The sequence below is a fragment of the Cynocephalus volans genome, chromosome 2 (assembly GCF_027409185.1).
Source record: "Cynocephalus volans isolate mCynVol1 chromosome 2, mCynVol1.pri, whole genome shotgun sequence".
Taxonomy (NCBI): domain Eukaryota; kingdom Metazoa; phylum Chordata; class Mammalia; order Dermoptera; family Cynocephalidae; genus Cynocephalus; species Cynocephalus volans.
This window is the reverse complement of record NC_084461.1, coordinates 231,113,732-231,128,881: the sequence shown is the minus strand read 5'-3', so window position 1 is coordinate 231,128,881 and position 15,150 is coordinate 231,113,732. Positions and strand designations below refer to the sequence as shown.

General features: G+C 38.7%; 1 protein-coding gene across 4 annotated transcripts in view; it reads left to right on the top strand.

The window, feature by feature from the left end:
- NRG3 (neuregulin 3) overlaps positions 1–14,905 on the top strand; it is a 1,080,861-nt gene extending 1,065,956 nt beyond the window's left edge. For 2 of the 4 annotated variants that reach the window (XM_063086301.1, XM_063086300.1), the window contains exons 7-9: positions 3,914–4,041; positions 8,410–8,580; positions 14,398–14,905. In XM_063086301.1, coding sequence (XP_062942371.1) covers positions 3,914–4,041; positions 8,410–8,580; positions 14,398–14,905 — 807 coding nt within the window. Of the gene's footprint in view, positions 1–3,913; positions 4,042–8,406; positions 8,581–14,081; positions 14,154–14,397 lie in introns of all 4 variants that reach the window. The other 2 variants (XM_063086299.1, XM_063086303.1) reach the window with 2 other exon arrangements.
- Positions 14,906–15,150: the final 245 nt, after the last annotated feature.

The following is a 15,150-nucleotide window of genomic DNA, read 5'->3' as shown; positions in this document are numbered from 1 at the left end:
AACCTTGACATTTTTTGTATTCTCCATAGCTCATACCCACAGATACTTTTCTCCAAGGGTAACACCTAATCAACAGTTAATAGTTTACTTTTTAAAATCTGCATCCTGAGGGGTTATAGGAGAAACACACACAAAAACACGTAGAAATATACATTTATATAATGTACATACAAAATCTGCATTATATATGTAAATGCAAAACTAAACATATATGTATATATATATACATGTATAAAAATATATACTCATCTATTTTTTGAATTTTCCTTATGAATTCATATACATACTTTTTGTACCTTGCTTTTTCATTCTTTTCCATGGCTGTATAGTATTCATTCATGGACATTCTTATTATTTACAATCGTTTCTTGTTGCTTTGTGTTGCCTGCCCCCCATGGATTTGTCACCCCACTTTCCCTGGGTGATGGAGACGCAAAGGATTACTCAAAGCCCATCTCTTCTGAGTAGTGAAAAGCCCTGAAGTGGTTAACTTCCCTGGAACCCTCCAGCAAGAGGCATCCCTTCCTCAGGGAATTAACCCCGAATTGGGGATCTCTTCCTGCATTTATTTTCCAGACCAGGACGTTATAGGAAGAGAACATAGGTGGGGTTATGGTTTAATGATATCGGCTGGTAACTTTCAGTGAAACAAGCCAGATGACATTCCAGTAGACAATTAAGTGATCTTACAGTAATTTCTCAGTATCTTAACATAACAATCAGTAACTAGTCTGTCCTTGAGCCAGCAACCTTGTGTGCCACAAATCTTTATCTTATGTATGTCAGAGACTTATAGCCTGAGGAAAATTTCCAGTCCTCTGCAAGATCAATATTTGAAACTGCAAGACTTTGGAAAACCAGGCCCTGTGAAGTACATGTGCTTTATAGTATATTCCACAGTTTCTCTTTTGTATTTTTTTTTTCAGTTTTGTTATTAAAAATTACACTGTTTACATACCCTGGTTATTATATCATTTTGAACTTTCACAATTATAATGAAGACGAAAATTTTCAGAAGTAATATTCTGAATCAAAGAGTACATCTATTTAAAATTTTGAAATATATTGACAATTTGTTCCCCAATAAATTGGCACCAGAAAAGATCTACTTTTCCTAGATCTTTCCCTTTATTAATTATTTCTAAAATTTAATTTTCTCTATTCTGATTATCATCCACTTACAATGAGTGTGGCATACACCTTCCCATATTGCATATCTGTCTTTATTTATCTGTGAAATTCTTGTTCATACTATTGCACTTCACTTTTTCCAATTGATTTCTGTGAAGGCTTTAACTATTACTATTATCTGCAATTATATTCACTGCCACATAATTTCTTTTAGTTCATAGAATCTTTTTTAGTGCACTGATTTTTAATTTTGATGTAATTAAATTATCAGAATTTTAATGGTTTATAATTTTTAAGCTTGTTGAGAAACCTTTTATGTCTAAGGTCTTTACCCCATATTTTTCCTACTATGTTTAGTATATTTCTGTTTATATTTAGCTCCTTAATTAACCTATTTTTTTCCCTGAAGGAAGACAGAAAACAAATTTGTTTTATTTTCATGGATGTCAATTCCTTCAGCACCTTTATTCTTGAATTCTGTATTTTCCCCTCTGACTTGAGATACTACACGTGTTGCTATAACATGTAATAAAGGCTCTCAATATGATTGTGAATTTGTTAAGGTCTTCATGCAGTGATAGTTTTACTTTGTATTTTTGAAGCTATGTTGTTAGGCAGATAAAAATTTATAAATATTTATCCCTTGGTTGATTGTTCCTTCTATTAATATGAAATATCTATTCTTTTCTCTTTTAAAGCACATTTTGTAAAGAATCATATTTTATTTTATAGTATTACTGTTATAGACTGTGTTTTTTTCTCTATAATTTGCAGGGTGTATCTTTACCCATCCTAGTTGATCTTTTTCTCTGTTGCTTTCAAATGAGCTCTTCCAGATAGTAGATGACTGAAATTTTTAAATCAATGTGTGAATCTGTCTTTTAATATTTAAATCTAACCACTCTCAGTTATCATCAACACTAGTGGTTTCACACTTACCTTTGCCATATTTATTTCAGTTTACCATGCTCTTGTTACAACCCCTCCTCATTAGTTTTTATTGAATTAATTTTTTAATATTTTCTCTTTTGCGATTTCTATATTTTATATTTCTTATAGTCTAGTGATATCTAATTTTTATTACACACTTACGTATATTTTTTTATCACTGTCTAAAATTCATCAGCAATTGTATTTGATCTGAATCTCATTCTCAACAAGCACAAGCAAGATTTTTTCTTAAAAGTGATCATGCTTTCTCTCTTCTATTTTTTCTTCTTGTCTGTAACTTTCAGACATGTTGAAATTTATTTGGAATTTAGTTTCAAGTGTTAATTTTAAAACCTACATTTTTACGAAGAGTTTATAATAAAATATATCCCACTCTCTCCTCTTGTATTCATTTTTCTTCTGGTTATAACACTTTCTAGTTCTTATTTTATAAGTCATCCTTTGAATCCATGTAAACAAGGGACTCTGAGCAGCCACTATCCGTTGATTAGACATGGCACTTAGGCTGGAACACAGTCTCCATTTCTGACACTTACTTAGTTTCTTGTAGTTTAGAGATAATGTTCCTAAAGGCTAGAAACCATCTTAAAGTGTCATCTTCATTACTGTAGTGATCCTTCTCTTCAACAGTTCAAGTGCATTAAGTATTGCCTCATTAAGTTTTTCAACAATCCTATAAAAGAGATTTTATTATCCCATCACATAGATTTGAGGTTCAAAAAGGTTGATGAGCTTGATTTCTTTCTTGCTTTTTTTATGTCTGTGCCTCTAATACTGGCTTCTTTGCTTGTGAAATGAAAAAAAAAAAATAAGTCTAGCGAGTTTTATAGTTTTATAGTTGCTCAGAATAGCACTTAAAATTTGTAGCTTGATAACGCCTTGGATACTAAACATATAGATTCCAAACTCTCTCTTAGTTTGGTTAGCATTCTAAAAGTGCCATTTCATGTTCTTTTTGGTGGGGGGTGGGGGCAGCTGACAAGTACAGGAATTCGAACCCTTAACCTTGGTGTTATAGAACCGCCCTCTATAACCAAATGAGCTAACCAGCCAACCTGAAAACACCGTTTCTGAAGAAAGCTTTTATCTGGAGTTCCTAGAAGAGAAATGTCCTACCACTTACTGCCTGCTCAAGTGCCAGGTGTCCAGGGAGTGTTCAACTCATCAGCCTCCTGGCTCATGGAGATTCCCTGTGATATTTTTCTGGGGGCAAAGTTTTTCTTGAGGCGTCATCTCTATAGGCTTTCTTTCGGCTTCAGTGCCTTATGAGATATTACAGCCACAGGTGAAAGAAAGGGGTACGAGCGACACAGAGTGAAATGCTCATGAGCTTCTCTTGTTAGACATGGTAATCACCTGGTGACAGGCTGACAGGGAAAAGCAGTGGTGCGTGTGGGCAGCTATGCTCAGTCAGTGACCTCCATGATTCTCAGAATGTTATGAGGTCCATCCAATCAACAGCTATTGAGTCCTTATTATTAGTAGCCCAGCTCCTAATTCTTTTTTTTTTGTGAAGTATACATTGAATAAAACATAATTGTAAAAGCTTTTTGGCTGTCAAATACAAAAGGGGTGTAGACTGAAATGAGAAGACAGACTTAGGATTCTGAAGTGCACCCTCGTGAATGGAACTGACCTAATCACAGAGAAGGTTGTTGGGGGAAGACAATAATAAGTGTGTGAGAAATGGGATGTAAATGATGTCTCTATTATTCTCCTTATCAGGAGGAAGTGACATTCCAGTAACTTTTTCATGCCCAGCTATGGTGTTACAGGCCTTCCTCTCATGACGTATCCTCCAGCTCAACTCTGTGCATGTGATTTTCCACAGTATTCAAAGGCAGAAAGGCATTCCATGACTGCGCTGGAGAAGATGATGGAGTCGAGTTTTGGTGGCCCCCAGTCATTCCCTGAGGTCCCTTCTCCTGACAGAGGAAGCCAATCTGTCAAACACCACAGGTACAGGTAACTAATCATGGCAGTCGTGCATATGTTCATACCGTGTATACACAGGTCAACATGTGCAACTAATGGCAACATTACTCAAGAGAGATGATTGTTCCTGCCTCTCTTGTAATTCTCCATGGAGGAGATTCTCAAGCAGCTGAGAGCAGGTAAACCAAAGATATCAGCTTCCCCAGCAGGCAGCAGTGCTCCCATAAGAAGCCTGAAGGACCTTTTAACAACACCCATCAAAACTGTAAATACAGACCAGTGGATGAAACAATTGCATCCTGAGAAACTATTGAAAACATGACTTTCCTAGGCTGCCTTTCCCAGTCTGCAAAGCTAATGACTAATTCTTCCCCAGGCGGCTGGTGTGACATGCTTCAGGTCTTCCGACACAGTTCTCACAAAGGAAACTTTCCAGGAGGAGGAAACCTCACAAATATTCTCCTTGGGTCTATAAGTTCTACTATCAATGGGATGGCACTTCCTTGTAAGCTAACCACAGAAATTGGCTCTTTGGGGAGAAAGCCAAAAATAAATTTATTTAATGCACTCAATGATATTGTAAAGCTGAACATGGTCTTCAGCATCTTCTAGTCCACACTTCTGTGTTTTTATACACGAGGAATCTGGAACTCTAAAAATTGAAGATGTTTAGTCTCAACCAACTGGCAAAGTTTGGGAGTAATGCTAAAATAGACAATATTTTATGCATGTCAAAATGTATAGCTCAATCTTTGTGGAAGTTGTCCAAAGATATTAAGTTCCTTTTCTTTTAGACAAGTATGTATTTTAATTTTTTTTTAATTTAAATTTTTAAAAGGAAAAGGTAAATAATAAATAAATAGATAGATAGATAACAGCTGTTCCTGGCAGTGAAAGAAACATGTTGCTGACCCTTTGTTTGTACATACCTTGACAACACTTCACACAACACCATGACAGAAACATACATTATAAAAAGAAACTACTTTCTCTCTTGCCTCTTAATGCATCCTACGAAAAGGATTTTATTGTTCCTGGCCACATTTACTTTGAGATTTTCAGTCACTCTCAGCATTAATCCTCAGCACTTGAGGGTGATTTTTATTTTCATTGTACATGAGAAGAGACTTGAATATCCAGGGCTTCCCAATTTAAAAAAAAAATGGTTTAAGTATCACTCAGGATTGAACTATGTTTGGCTTTTGGAAAATTCCTTTAGCTATTAACTGTGAGTTTTAGGTTGTATCAGTTGTTGCATTTACAGAATATTTCTCTTTGAAAAGAGCATTTCATTTCACAGGACCTAATGGAAGCTGTCTTAATTAGGGAAATCAGTCCAAAATTACCAGCCCTTTAGGTTGAATATTTTCTCCAAAATAGTATTGCCCCTGCTGATTATAACACATGTTAAAGTAGTATTCCACCCAGTCAAGTAAACTAATCTCGTATAATATTGCTCTACTACTATATTTTTCCATAAACATTTTAAGGTTGAGATAAAAAGAAATTTACAGCTTCTAATGTGTTTGAGCTGCAGTACCCCATTTCCTGTCTGTTTATAAGCTTCCTCCTAATCTTGTCCTCTACTGTGGTTTTGAGGAATCACTCCGAGATTTAATAAGGATGCTTTTAAAAGACTTTCTTTTTTGTTTGGTTCAATGACATTGCCATGTCTAGTGGCATATATTGTGCTCTGATAGATAGCAAGGATTGATTTATAAGGTGTTTTAGAACTTTGTAAACTGTAGTTTAATACATCATAGCTTTTGTTTTGTAAAACATGCAGTATACTTAATCGTTCTCATGACTGATAACCCAGTCACTGACTTACATATCCTGCAAGCTGCTCCATAACATTGTGAATGCCACTGGATTAGAAAGCCTGAAGAGTTGATTGACCAATAGGTATAGAACTGTCTTTTTGAGATGGGTCACTAGTTCTTACTGATAGACTTTATTGTTGTGACAGTATGGCAAGCTAGGAATAATTCATTTCTTGTAGTACACTGCAAATATGACTCATTAGGTTAATTCATTTATAGAACAAAGCTATTCATTCAAAGCCATTCTTTCTAATGTTTAGTTCAGAAACAAATAAAAAACAACCCACTGGTTAAAAAAAAAAGAAATCTATTCTGGCGTGTCGTGCTTATCACATTATATTTTGACAATGCAGCTCATAGCAAGCATATATGTAGGTTTTTTATGGTAAACGAAGCCCAGGGTCTTCAGTGATTAGGGCGATCCTTTGAGTTGCCAGTTGTGGCAGAGAAACGAGAGGAACTCACTGTGTTGAGCACCTGCTATGTGCCAGGCTTCATGCTAGACACTTTACACGCTATCATTTTTAACCTCCATGGCAATCCTACGAAAGCACTCAAGTATGAAGCTGACATCTTCCTGTTACCACCCCCCACCTCTCCATCCTCGGCCCCATCTAGTCTCTCCCTTTCCTCGCCTGGCCCTGTGCATGATGAGGGCTGCAGGCTCCCTTGTCTTCCAGCCACAGCTGGTTCAATGTGAGGCACAGGCAAGAGATGGAAGGACAGAAGGAGAATGAGGTCATGACACTTCTGTCCCTCCCTCCCTGCTCGGTGGCCTCAGCTAACTCCCTCTTCCCTGGGCCACAAATGCTGCTTGGTAGCCCTCTCCTTTACAACTCACTTTCTGTCTCTGGTAACAGCTCCCTCTCTTTGTTCCTTCACTAACAGGGATAGTAACAGCTTCTTGTCAGGTAAAGTGACAAGGTTGCTTTTTTTTTTTTTTCCCTGTCTCTCAAAGAGTGAACACGCCTTTGTAAATAGTAAGATCTCCTCAAATGACCCAATTTAAAGTGCTGTCTATTTTCCTCCAAGACTCTGACTGCCTCCCTCAGCATCATGCTTCTAGTAACACACAGACCTGAGCTTCACACCCAGATGCAGCTAACTATAGCACCCAAGCCTTCATATCCTGCAGACTCCGTAATCACCACTGGAAGGGAGACAGAAGTAGAAATGGAGGGAAATCAATTAGCCATGAGAGAGCTCCTTAAACTTGTTGGCTTAGTGACCTAACCAGATGGCCATTGTTGTTAGGCATTTTGGGTATCAACATACGAGAAGCAGCATGGCAAGGAATGAAGGTGTAACCAGGTTGCCAGATACGATTCGGTGTTTGCACAAACTCGGGAAGTCAATGTTGGCTTGAGGAATATAAAAATAATCAGTCACCTTTCCAAACTGGGAAAGTGGCCACTAGCACACAAATGTCAGGTCCTCAGCCTCTGACTTTAAATAGTATATGCAAAGTTTTGTTTTGTGTTTATAAAGTAGAAAGTAAAGTGACAGAACTTCAAATAATTTAGTAATATAGGTAAAATTCCTTTGAGAGACTGGCTCCTTTAGAACGTGATTTTTTTTTTTCCATCTTTCCTTGTATGTGTATGGTTGCATTGATATTTTGAGAGTTAAATGAGGGTACAGCATAAAATTCTTAGTTCACTTATTATCTGAACACCGCAGAAGCAGTTTGATCATATAAACTGGCATCTCGTGGAGTGTCCACAAAGGAACAAACTTCTCGCCAGTCCACAGTAGGGAAAATTCAGTGAGATGGAGATGGGAATAGATACAAAATAGGTGATGATTCGAATTAGCAATTCATTTTCATGGAGCCTCGTTCTTTCATCTTATATAATCTTTGTAAGGTGTCTCACTTTGTTAAGTCCTATGGTACATCCTACTTACACTTTTTGTCCTTTGATGGCATCTATGTACATGTAGATTTGGGTATTTGGATGTACGAGTCAAATGAAATATTTAATCAGCCATTTATTAAAAGCAAACAAAAGAAAAACAATTTAGTTTCTTAAAACTGATGAAAACCTGGGGTAGTGAACTGAGAATTTAACCACATATATTAAGGAGGGAATTCCAATTAAATTAAAGTTTTTTATTCTATCACTAACAAGTGAAAATTTCGTCATAAATCCCTTCTGGGCTTCCTGTACTTAGTCCTTGTCAGTGTCTAATAACAAGACCATTTTTATTCCTGTTAGAGAGACAGATTCTATGGCTTGGATAATCAAGGTGGATGAGAGCCAGGAGCTTGAGAATTCCTTAAGTCGGTCTCTCATCTCTGTCTGGAAAGCTGCAATTATTTTAATCAATTGTGCTCTAAATGGGAAAACCATAAACACAGGAACTTCTCTTTGTCTCAGTGTCTCTAAAGGTAAAATCGGTTGTACAACTCCTGATCCCCTCCTAGCACATGGAATGCATTCATGAATGGGACTGGCCTAGAACTTGCAGAATCTGGGGAGCAAATGCCGTGTTCGAGAAGTCTGAGCAGACACCTGCAAGGCTATTGCTATGATCTCTCTCTCTTTCCCCCCCACCCCCACCCCAGCAGGAGTCTTTCGTCTTGCTGTAGCCCAGGGCAGAGGAGCGGGGTGCTCCATAGAAATGCCTTCAGGAGAACACCCCCTTCGCCCCGAAGTAGGCTGGGCGGAATTGTGGGACCAGCATATCAGCAACTCGAAGAATCAAGGATCCCAGACCAGGATACGATACCTTGCCAAGGGTAGGTCTTAAAAGCAATGGAATTTAGGGAGAGTGTCATTAATGCCGTAGCTTTAGATTGAGTTTTATGTTCCTTGGGATTTTATTCACTGATATTTTTCATTAATTGGCTATTTATGCTTACCACTATCTTTGTTTAACAAAGATGAACCCAACTTAAAGTAATAGATATGATGAAAATAGGTATCAGAGAAATGTTAGATTCAAAAAATATATAACACAAGGAAGAAAAAAGTGTAGATATCTAGGCAGTATGTTATTATATAGTTTCTAAAACAACTGGGAATTTGTCCATGACTACTACTACTAATAATAGAGGTTTCTTAGGAGGACTAAAGTGTTTCTTTATCCCTAGGTTAGAAAAACAATTACTTAATTATTTGATCAGTATATGGTGTATAATGCCCTACACAATAATCTATGATATGAACATGGTATCTGCTTTCATTGAGCATTCTTGAATGAGAAATTTAGGTCACCATGGAGAACATAATGGCACAGTACAACTTGCTGAACTGCTATCTCTAAAGTTATTCATGGTACAGAGGTACAAGGATGGGCTTTGGACACCATGGCTGCTGCTCCTCACAGGCAAAAGGTGTCCCCTCCCCTGGAGGACACAGACCCTCACAGGGCTCAAGGCATGATGGTGAGTGGAGCACAGGGTGAATTGTAGCCATCTTTCACCTGGTTGGCATAAACTTCCCAGCCAAACACGGCAGCTTTTACTTAAATTGACTGGAGTTCAAATCCTATCTCTCTTCTTACTACTTGTGTAAATTGGAGAAAATTATATTATCTGAGCCCAAGTTTTCTCATCTAGAAATTAAGTAGTAAAATACCAGTCCCCAGAAATTTGTTGGGCAGATTTTTTTAAAAACATTATGTGTGTAAAAAGCTCATACCTGGCACATAGTAAACAGCGAAGTGGTACCAGTGTTTATTGTGGCACTAACTGTTATATGCTGTCATTAATTTCAAGAGGAAAGCAATCAGGGTTTACTCCAGAAATTTCAAGAATCAGTTCCCTCACTCAAGCCAGGTTCTCATTGCATCTAGTTTTTATCTCTCTGAATGAGCCAGGCTAGGTTACTATGCTGCTTTGGATTGGGTGATTTTTCCAGACTATCTGTATCAAGCTAATGCCCAAAGCAGGTGAAAGTCCACTCACAGAGCCTTACCTTTTCCTTTTCTTTGTCACAGGGGAATATATAGAGCAGTGCCCTGTCTGAAAAAGCTCAGCAACAGATATCTTTAGGAAGACTATAAGAGAGGAAATAAATAGCCTGTGGCTACGTTTTGTAATTTTGAAGCAATTCTACATGGACTGTAAAAAGCATTTGGTACACAGATTTAGGATGATGGTTGCAAATTCAATATAGAAGCCAAGTTGTCTAAAACATATAATGCAAGAAGCAGTTTGCATTTGTTGTGGCCTTTTCTTTGGAAAGGAGACTTGCATTTAGCCTATAATTACAACTGATAACGTTTCATCGTTACTTTTCTTTATGAATCACTAATGATACTTCTTACTTAGGAGCATGTATATATGAGGGTACTTCAAAAAGTTTATGGAAAAATAGAATTAAGAGATAATACAAATCTTTCCATGAGCTTTTTAAAGACCCCTAGTATATGATTTTTTTTCCTCTGAGGTGAGAACAAGTGAGGAAAAATCAACTTCAGAGATTTTATGCGTGGATAGAAGTCCCAGCTCATGCTTCTTTCTTTCTGATGGGCTCTGTTACGGCTGTCATTCCACATGTTCCAGGTGTAAGAATGCTCTGAGCCTTTACATCTAGGCTTGAGCCATACGTACATGCATCTTCAGGGGCTCAGAGATTCCCACTGCATGTTCAGGCAGTGCTGTCTTTTACTTCCTGGGAAACTCTCATTTATTGTCTGCATGGTGGTGGTTTTGTTTTGGTTCAATCACCATTGGGTTGGGAATATTCTCTCCAGCTGGCCAGCCACATGTATTTTCCTGTGTGTGATATGCACACGATGTTGATAAGTGATGACTCAAAGTATAAGTCACTGTGTGCTCAGCACAATGAATCTCAGGGAGCAATCTCATTCTCAGTTCTTGAAAACAGCTATTTGCCACTCCCAGGGGACTGGCTGTCTCTCTGGACTGGAAATGGGATTGGTAATAGAGTTTCACAGCTAAAGGCCCTCTTCAAATCTGGCCTTAGCTTGGAGGGGGAGTAAATACATTTGCAAGAGCCATCAGCCATCTGTTGCTTGTTTACCAAGCATGTGGGCGCTGTCTGCTAGTTAGTCTCCCAGTGTATATGGCATCTCTCCTTGGCATGAGCTTCTGCCCAGCTTGAACCCAGCACCTATTTTAGTGCAGCCTGGGGAAGAAGTAAGGTAGAGAGAAGATTCTTGAAAAACCTTTCTCCTGATTGGAGCCCTAGCTGGTGATAACCATGATAATGGCTCACAGAGCTCTGAACCGTGTTATGTCAGGCAAATCAAACTAATGTGTTCATATGATGAAAAGAAAGAAATGGAATCATTAAAGGTAGATTCACATCTTAAAAGTAGATGGGGGTTGAGGAGTAATAGGTCGGATGGAGGGCATGGGGAAAGATTATGATTTTTAATGATGAATATGTGAATAAAATAAAAGTGGGATCCAAAATATACTAAGTACCTACCACACCTAGTCAGCAATTTTATATATTTCAGTTATTCTTTAGAAATTTTATAGATGAACACGGTAAATATAGCAGAGTTTAAATGGCTAACCCAGTATTACATAGCCATGAAAAGAACTGATATTGAATACTGGCCTTTGTGAGTATCTAAACCATTAAACTAGGTAAGGGATGTGAAGAAAATCACATTCATGGCTGATGATGTGTAACTGGAATATCTATGGATATTGTATGGCTCAGGGGTGGGGTGTTTGGGGGGGAGAGTGGATTTGTTCTCTGTAGTCAGTCCATTCTAACGCCATGTGCCCCAGGAACTGGGTCTCCTAGAGAAACACAAATTCCTTGGCCTGACCCCTGGATTACTGGGAACCAAACCAAGTGACTGATTGTTGGAATATTTCTTCTTTAAAAGGATGTTCTGATTCACATAGTTAGAGACAGAATGCATTTGTGATTTCCGTGCTGAGAGATGAGAGGAAGGACAGTCCAAAGCAGTACTGCAGTCCGTGAGCGATGAGCTCATGGGTCAAACTTGTGAGAGAAAGTTGACTGTCAACTGTGAAAGTCTTCTCACTCAGAATCACCTTTAGAAATGCAGCTCCCACTTCAGCTTCTGCTTGAATACCAGGGCTTGGACCCTCCCCACAGCTCACCACTATGCCTCTGGTGGAACAGCGCAGCAGTGTTACGTCCGTTAATCCTCAGAGCCTCCCCTGCCACCCCGATCAACTCAGTATTTCCACCTGACTGTTTCAGTTTGGAAATTAATGTGATCCTTCCATTTGTCTGAGATTCCAGAGCATGTAATGGTGTTGAGACCTTAAATCATGTCTGATTCTAAACAGAATCACATTTTGGAGAGTTTTCATTGTTTAAAACCAACCTTCATGTGATGGTAACATTTTAGATTTGTTATTTCCAGCCACGTGTCTAAATACCTGTCTTGGTAAGTGACACATAACAGCCATCTATAATTCCTTTTTCCTGTCTAAATCCTTAATTTGGCACTCAGGCCCATTAGAAGAATGCTCCAAGTTTAGCTTGAATTGTCTTTGATCATGTCTCAGCCATGCCACATTGTTGATGTGTTGAAGCTACAATTTTAAAACATCCTCTAAGATATTTACACCTTGATTCTACATTTTTACAACAGTGTTTGGACTCAGGTGTAATAATTTGCACCTGTCACCATCACATTTCAGCTTATTGGGTTTTATCTGCTGACACACTCTGATGATACCTGTGTGGACTACAATTTTATTCTTGCTGTATTCTCTGACTCTGTTCCATTGGTGAATCTGGTAGGCAGACTTTCTATTGCTTCATACATAATATTGACTCAAACAGAATGGTGCCAGGACAAAACACAGGAGCCTGAATTTGTCTCCTTTCTTCTTGTTAAATCAAGTCATCTTTAGGCTCATATTTTCAGTCATATAACACTAAAGAGAAAGTAGGATCCCCCAGGGGATTTCCTTATACATGGCTGGACAGTTTGTTTGCATGGATAAAGATTATATATCCTCCTAAAGGTGTTCTGGTTCTCCTTAGGACATCCATTAAGCAGCAGCCTCTGACTTTAATAGTAACACTTAGAATACAACAACTCAGGTTTAAATTCTTCCTCTGTTGCTTAATAAAGGTATAATTTGGGGCAGGTCATTTGAGTGCCTTTTAGTCCACTTTATTCAGCCATCACATGCTAGCAATAATAAATAAACTGCAATGTTTTTTTAAAAAAAATACGATGAGGTAATTAGAGATGAGAGTGATTTTTAAAAGCACTACGCAAATGTTAGCTGTTGTTATTATGTCTGAAAATAGATATTAATGAGGATATAAAGGGAGTGTTTACCCTGCAATTTGTTCACGTACTCATGTGCTTGTTCGATCAAGGCATATTGATTGTCAGCTCTGTACTAGGCACGGTAAGGGGGAATGGCACCTCAGAGATCTAAATCTGTTCCCTATCTTTGCTCACTGTCTGGTGGAAAGACAAACCTCTAAACTGCTACCATCATGTCCTTATGATAAAGACTTCTATGTCGTATGCAACATACTTCTCTGCAATTATTCTGTACGTGTATAAACATGATTTTTATTTACATTATAGTGTAAGTCAAGGAAATTAGATTTATTATATGGAGGGTGGAAGTGGGTATGTTTAAATTGTGTTCAAAGTTTAATGTTTAAGAAACGACAAATAACAGATATATAGAATAAAAACTGCTGTTTAAGTCCCAAAACCCATTTCTACGAATCTACGATTGACCTGTCCCACTTTTGACCACCGGAAAGCTCAGAGGAGGAAAATGTCCTAGCCCTGAATAGGCAAGAAGGGGATTAGCCAGATCGTGGCACATTCAAGTGACTTGGAATGGCATGCTGGCATTCTTGGTAAGCCATTGCCATGCATGGTGAACGACCTTACTTGGCTCCAGAAGCCGTGTGAGGAGAGCTGCTTGGTTGGCAGAGGACCCGTGGAACCCACTCCATGCTCTGCTCTGGCAGGAGAATGTCCTCCAGAACATTCGCATCTTCAGGCTCAGCAGTCTGGCAGTCAGGCATCTCCTACAGAGTGGAGTGCCAATGGACACTGGATTGGGAGCCCCCAAAATCAGTGCGAAGCGAAAAAACTCAGAACTGCAGTATCTTGGTGCTTAATACCGGGCTTCTTGATTGCCTCAAACTAGGGTGGCCATAGCAAATCTACTGCACTAACCCAGGGCTGAGAGGGGGGTCGAGTTGACAGATGGAGTAATGCCGTTGTGGGTTTCCTGTTTGTCACTATGGGAAGGCCACACTTACCTGCTCAATCCCCATTTACTTTGTATTCTAGGATAGAGGTCAGGAAGACTATATCCCACCTGCCTATACAGCTGTGGTGTGTTGAAAGACCCCTGGACTTAAAGTAAGAAGATCTGGGTTTGAGTCTCAGTCTGTCACTTATTTTCTGTGTGACCTTGGGCAAGTCACTTCACCTCTCTGAGCTTCAGTTGACTTCTCTGTTTAACTGGGAACATAGTATCCGTCTCATGGGGTTGCTGTGAGAATTCAGTGAGATGGTGCATGTGGAAAGTGCTTTGTGGATTGAATATTGCTCTAAAGAAGCAAAGCAGAAGGCAGAACGCCTAACACTTTGTTTCTTTTTTCAGGTATTCATCTGGTGGTTTAAAAACCCAACAAAATGCATCAATAAATATGCAACTGCCTTCAAGAGAGACAAACCCCTATTTTAATAGCTTGGATCAAAAGGACCTGGTGGGATATTCATCCACAAGGGCCAGTTCTGTGCCCATCATCCCCTCAATGGGCCTGGAGGAAACCTGCATGCAAATGCCAGGGATTTCTGAAGTCAAAAGCATCAAATGGTGCAAAAACTCCTACTCTGCTGACGTTGTCAATGTGAGCATTCCAGTCAGCGATTGTCTTATAGCAGAACAGCGAGAAGTGAAAATATTGCTGGAAACTGTCCAGGAGCAGATCCGAATTCTGACTGATGCCAGGAGGTCAGAAGACTACGAACTGGCCAGTGTAGAAGCCGAGGACGGTGTGAGTGAAAACACAGCCTTTCTCCCCCTGAGTCCCACGGCCAAATCAGAACGAGAGACACAATTTGTCTTAAGAAATGAAATACAAAGAGACTCTGCCTTGACCAAGTGACTTAAGATGTAGGAATCTGTGCATTCTATGCTTTGCTCAAAAGGAAAGAGAGGAAATTAAATACAAATTATTTATATGCATTAATTTAAGAGCATCTACTTAGAAGAAACCAAATAGTCTATCACCCTCATATCATAGTGTTTTTTTAACAAAATATTTTTTTAAAGGGAAAGAAATCTTTCAGGATGGATAAAGCTTACCACTAAAGCTTTTGGGTAGAATTCTGAATCCAGTTTCAGTTAGTC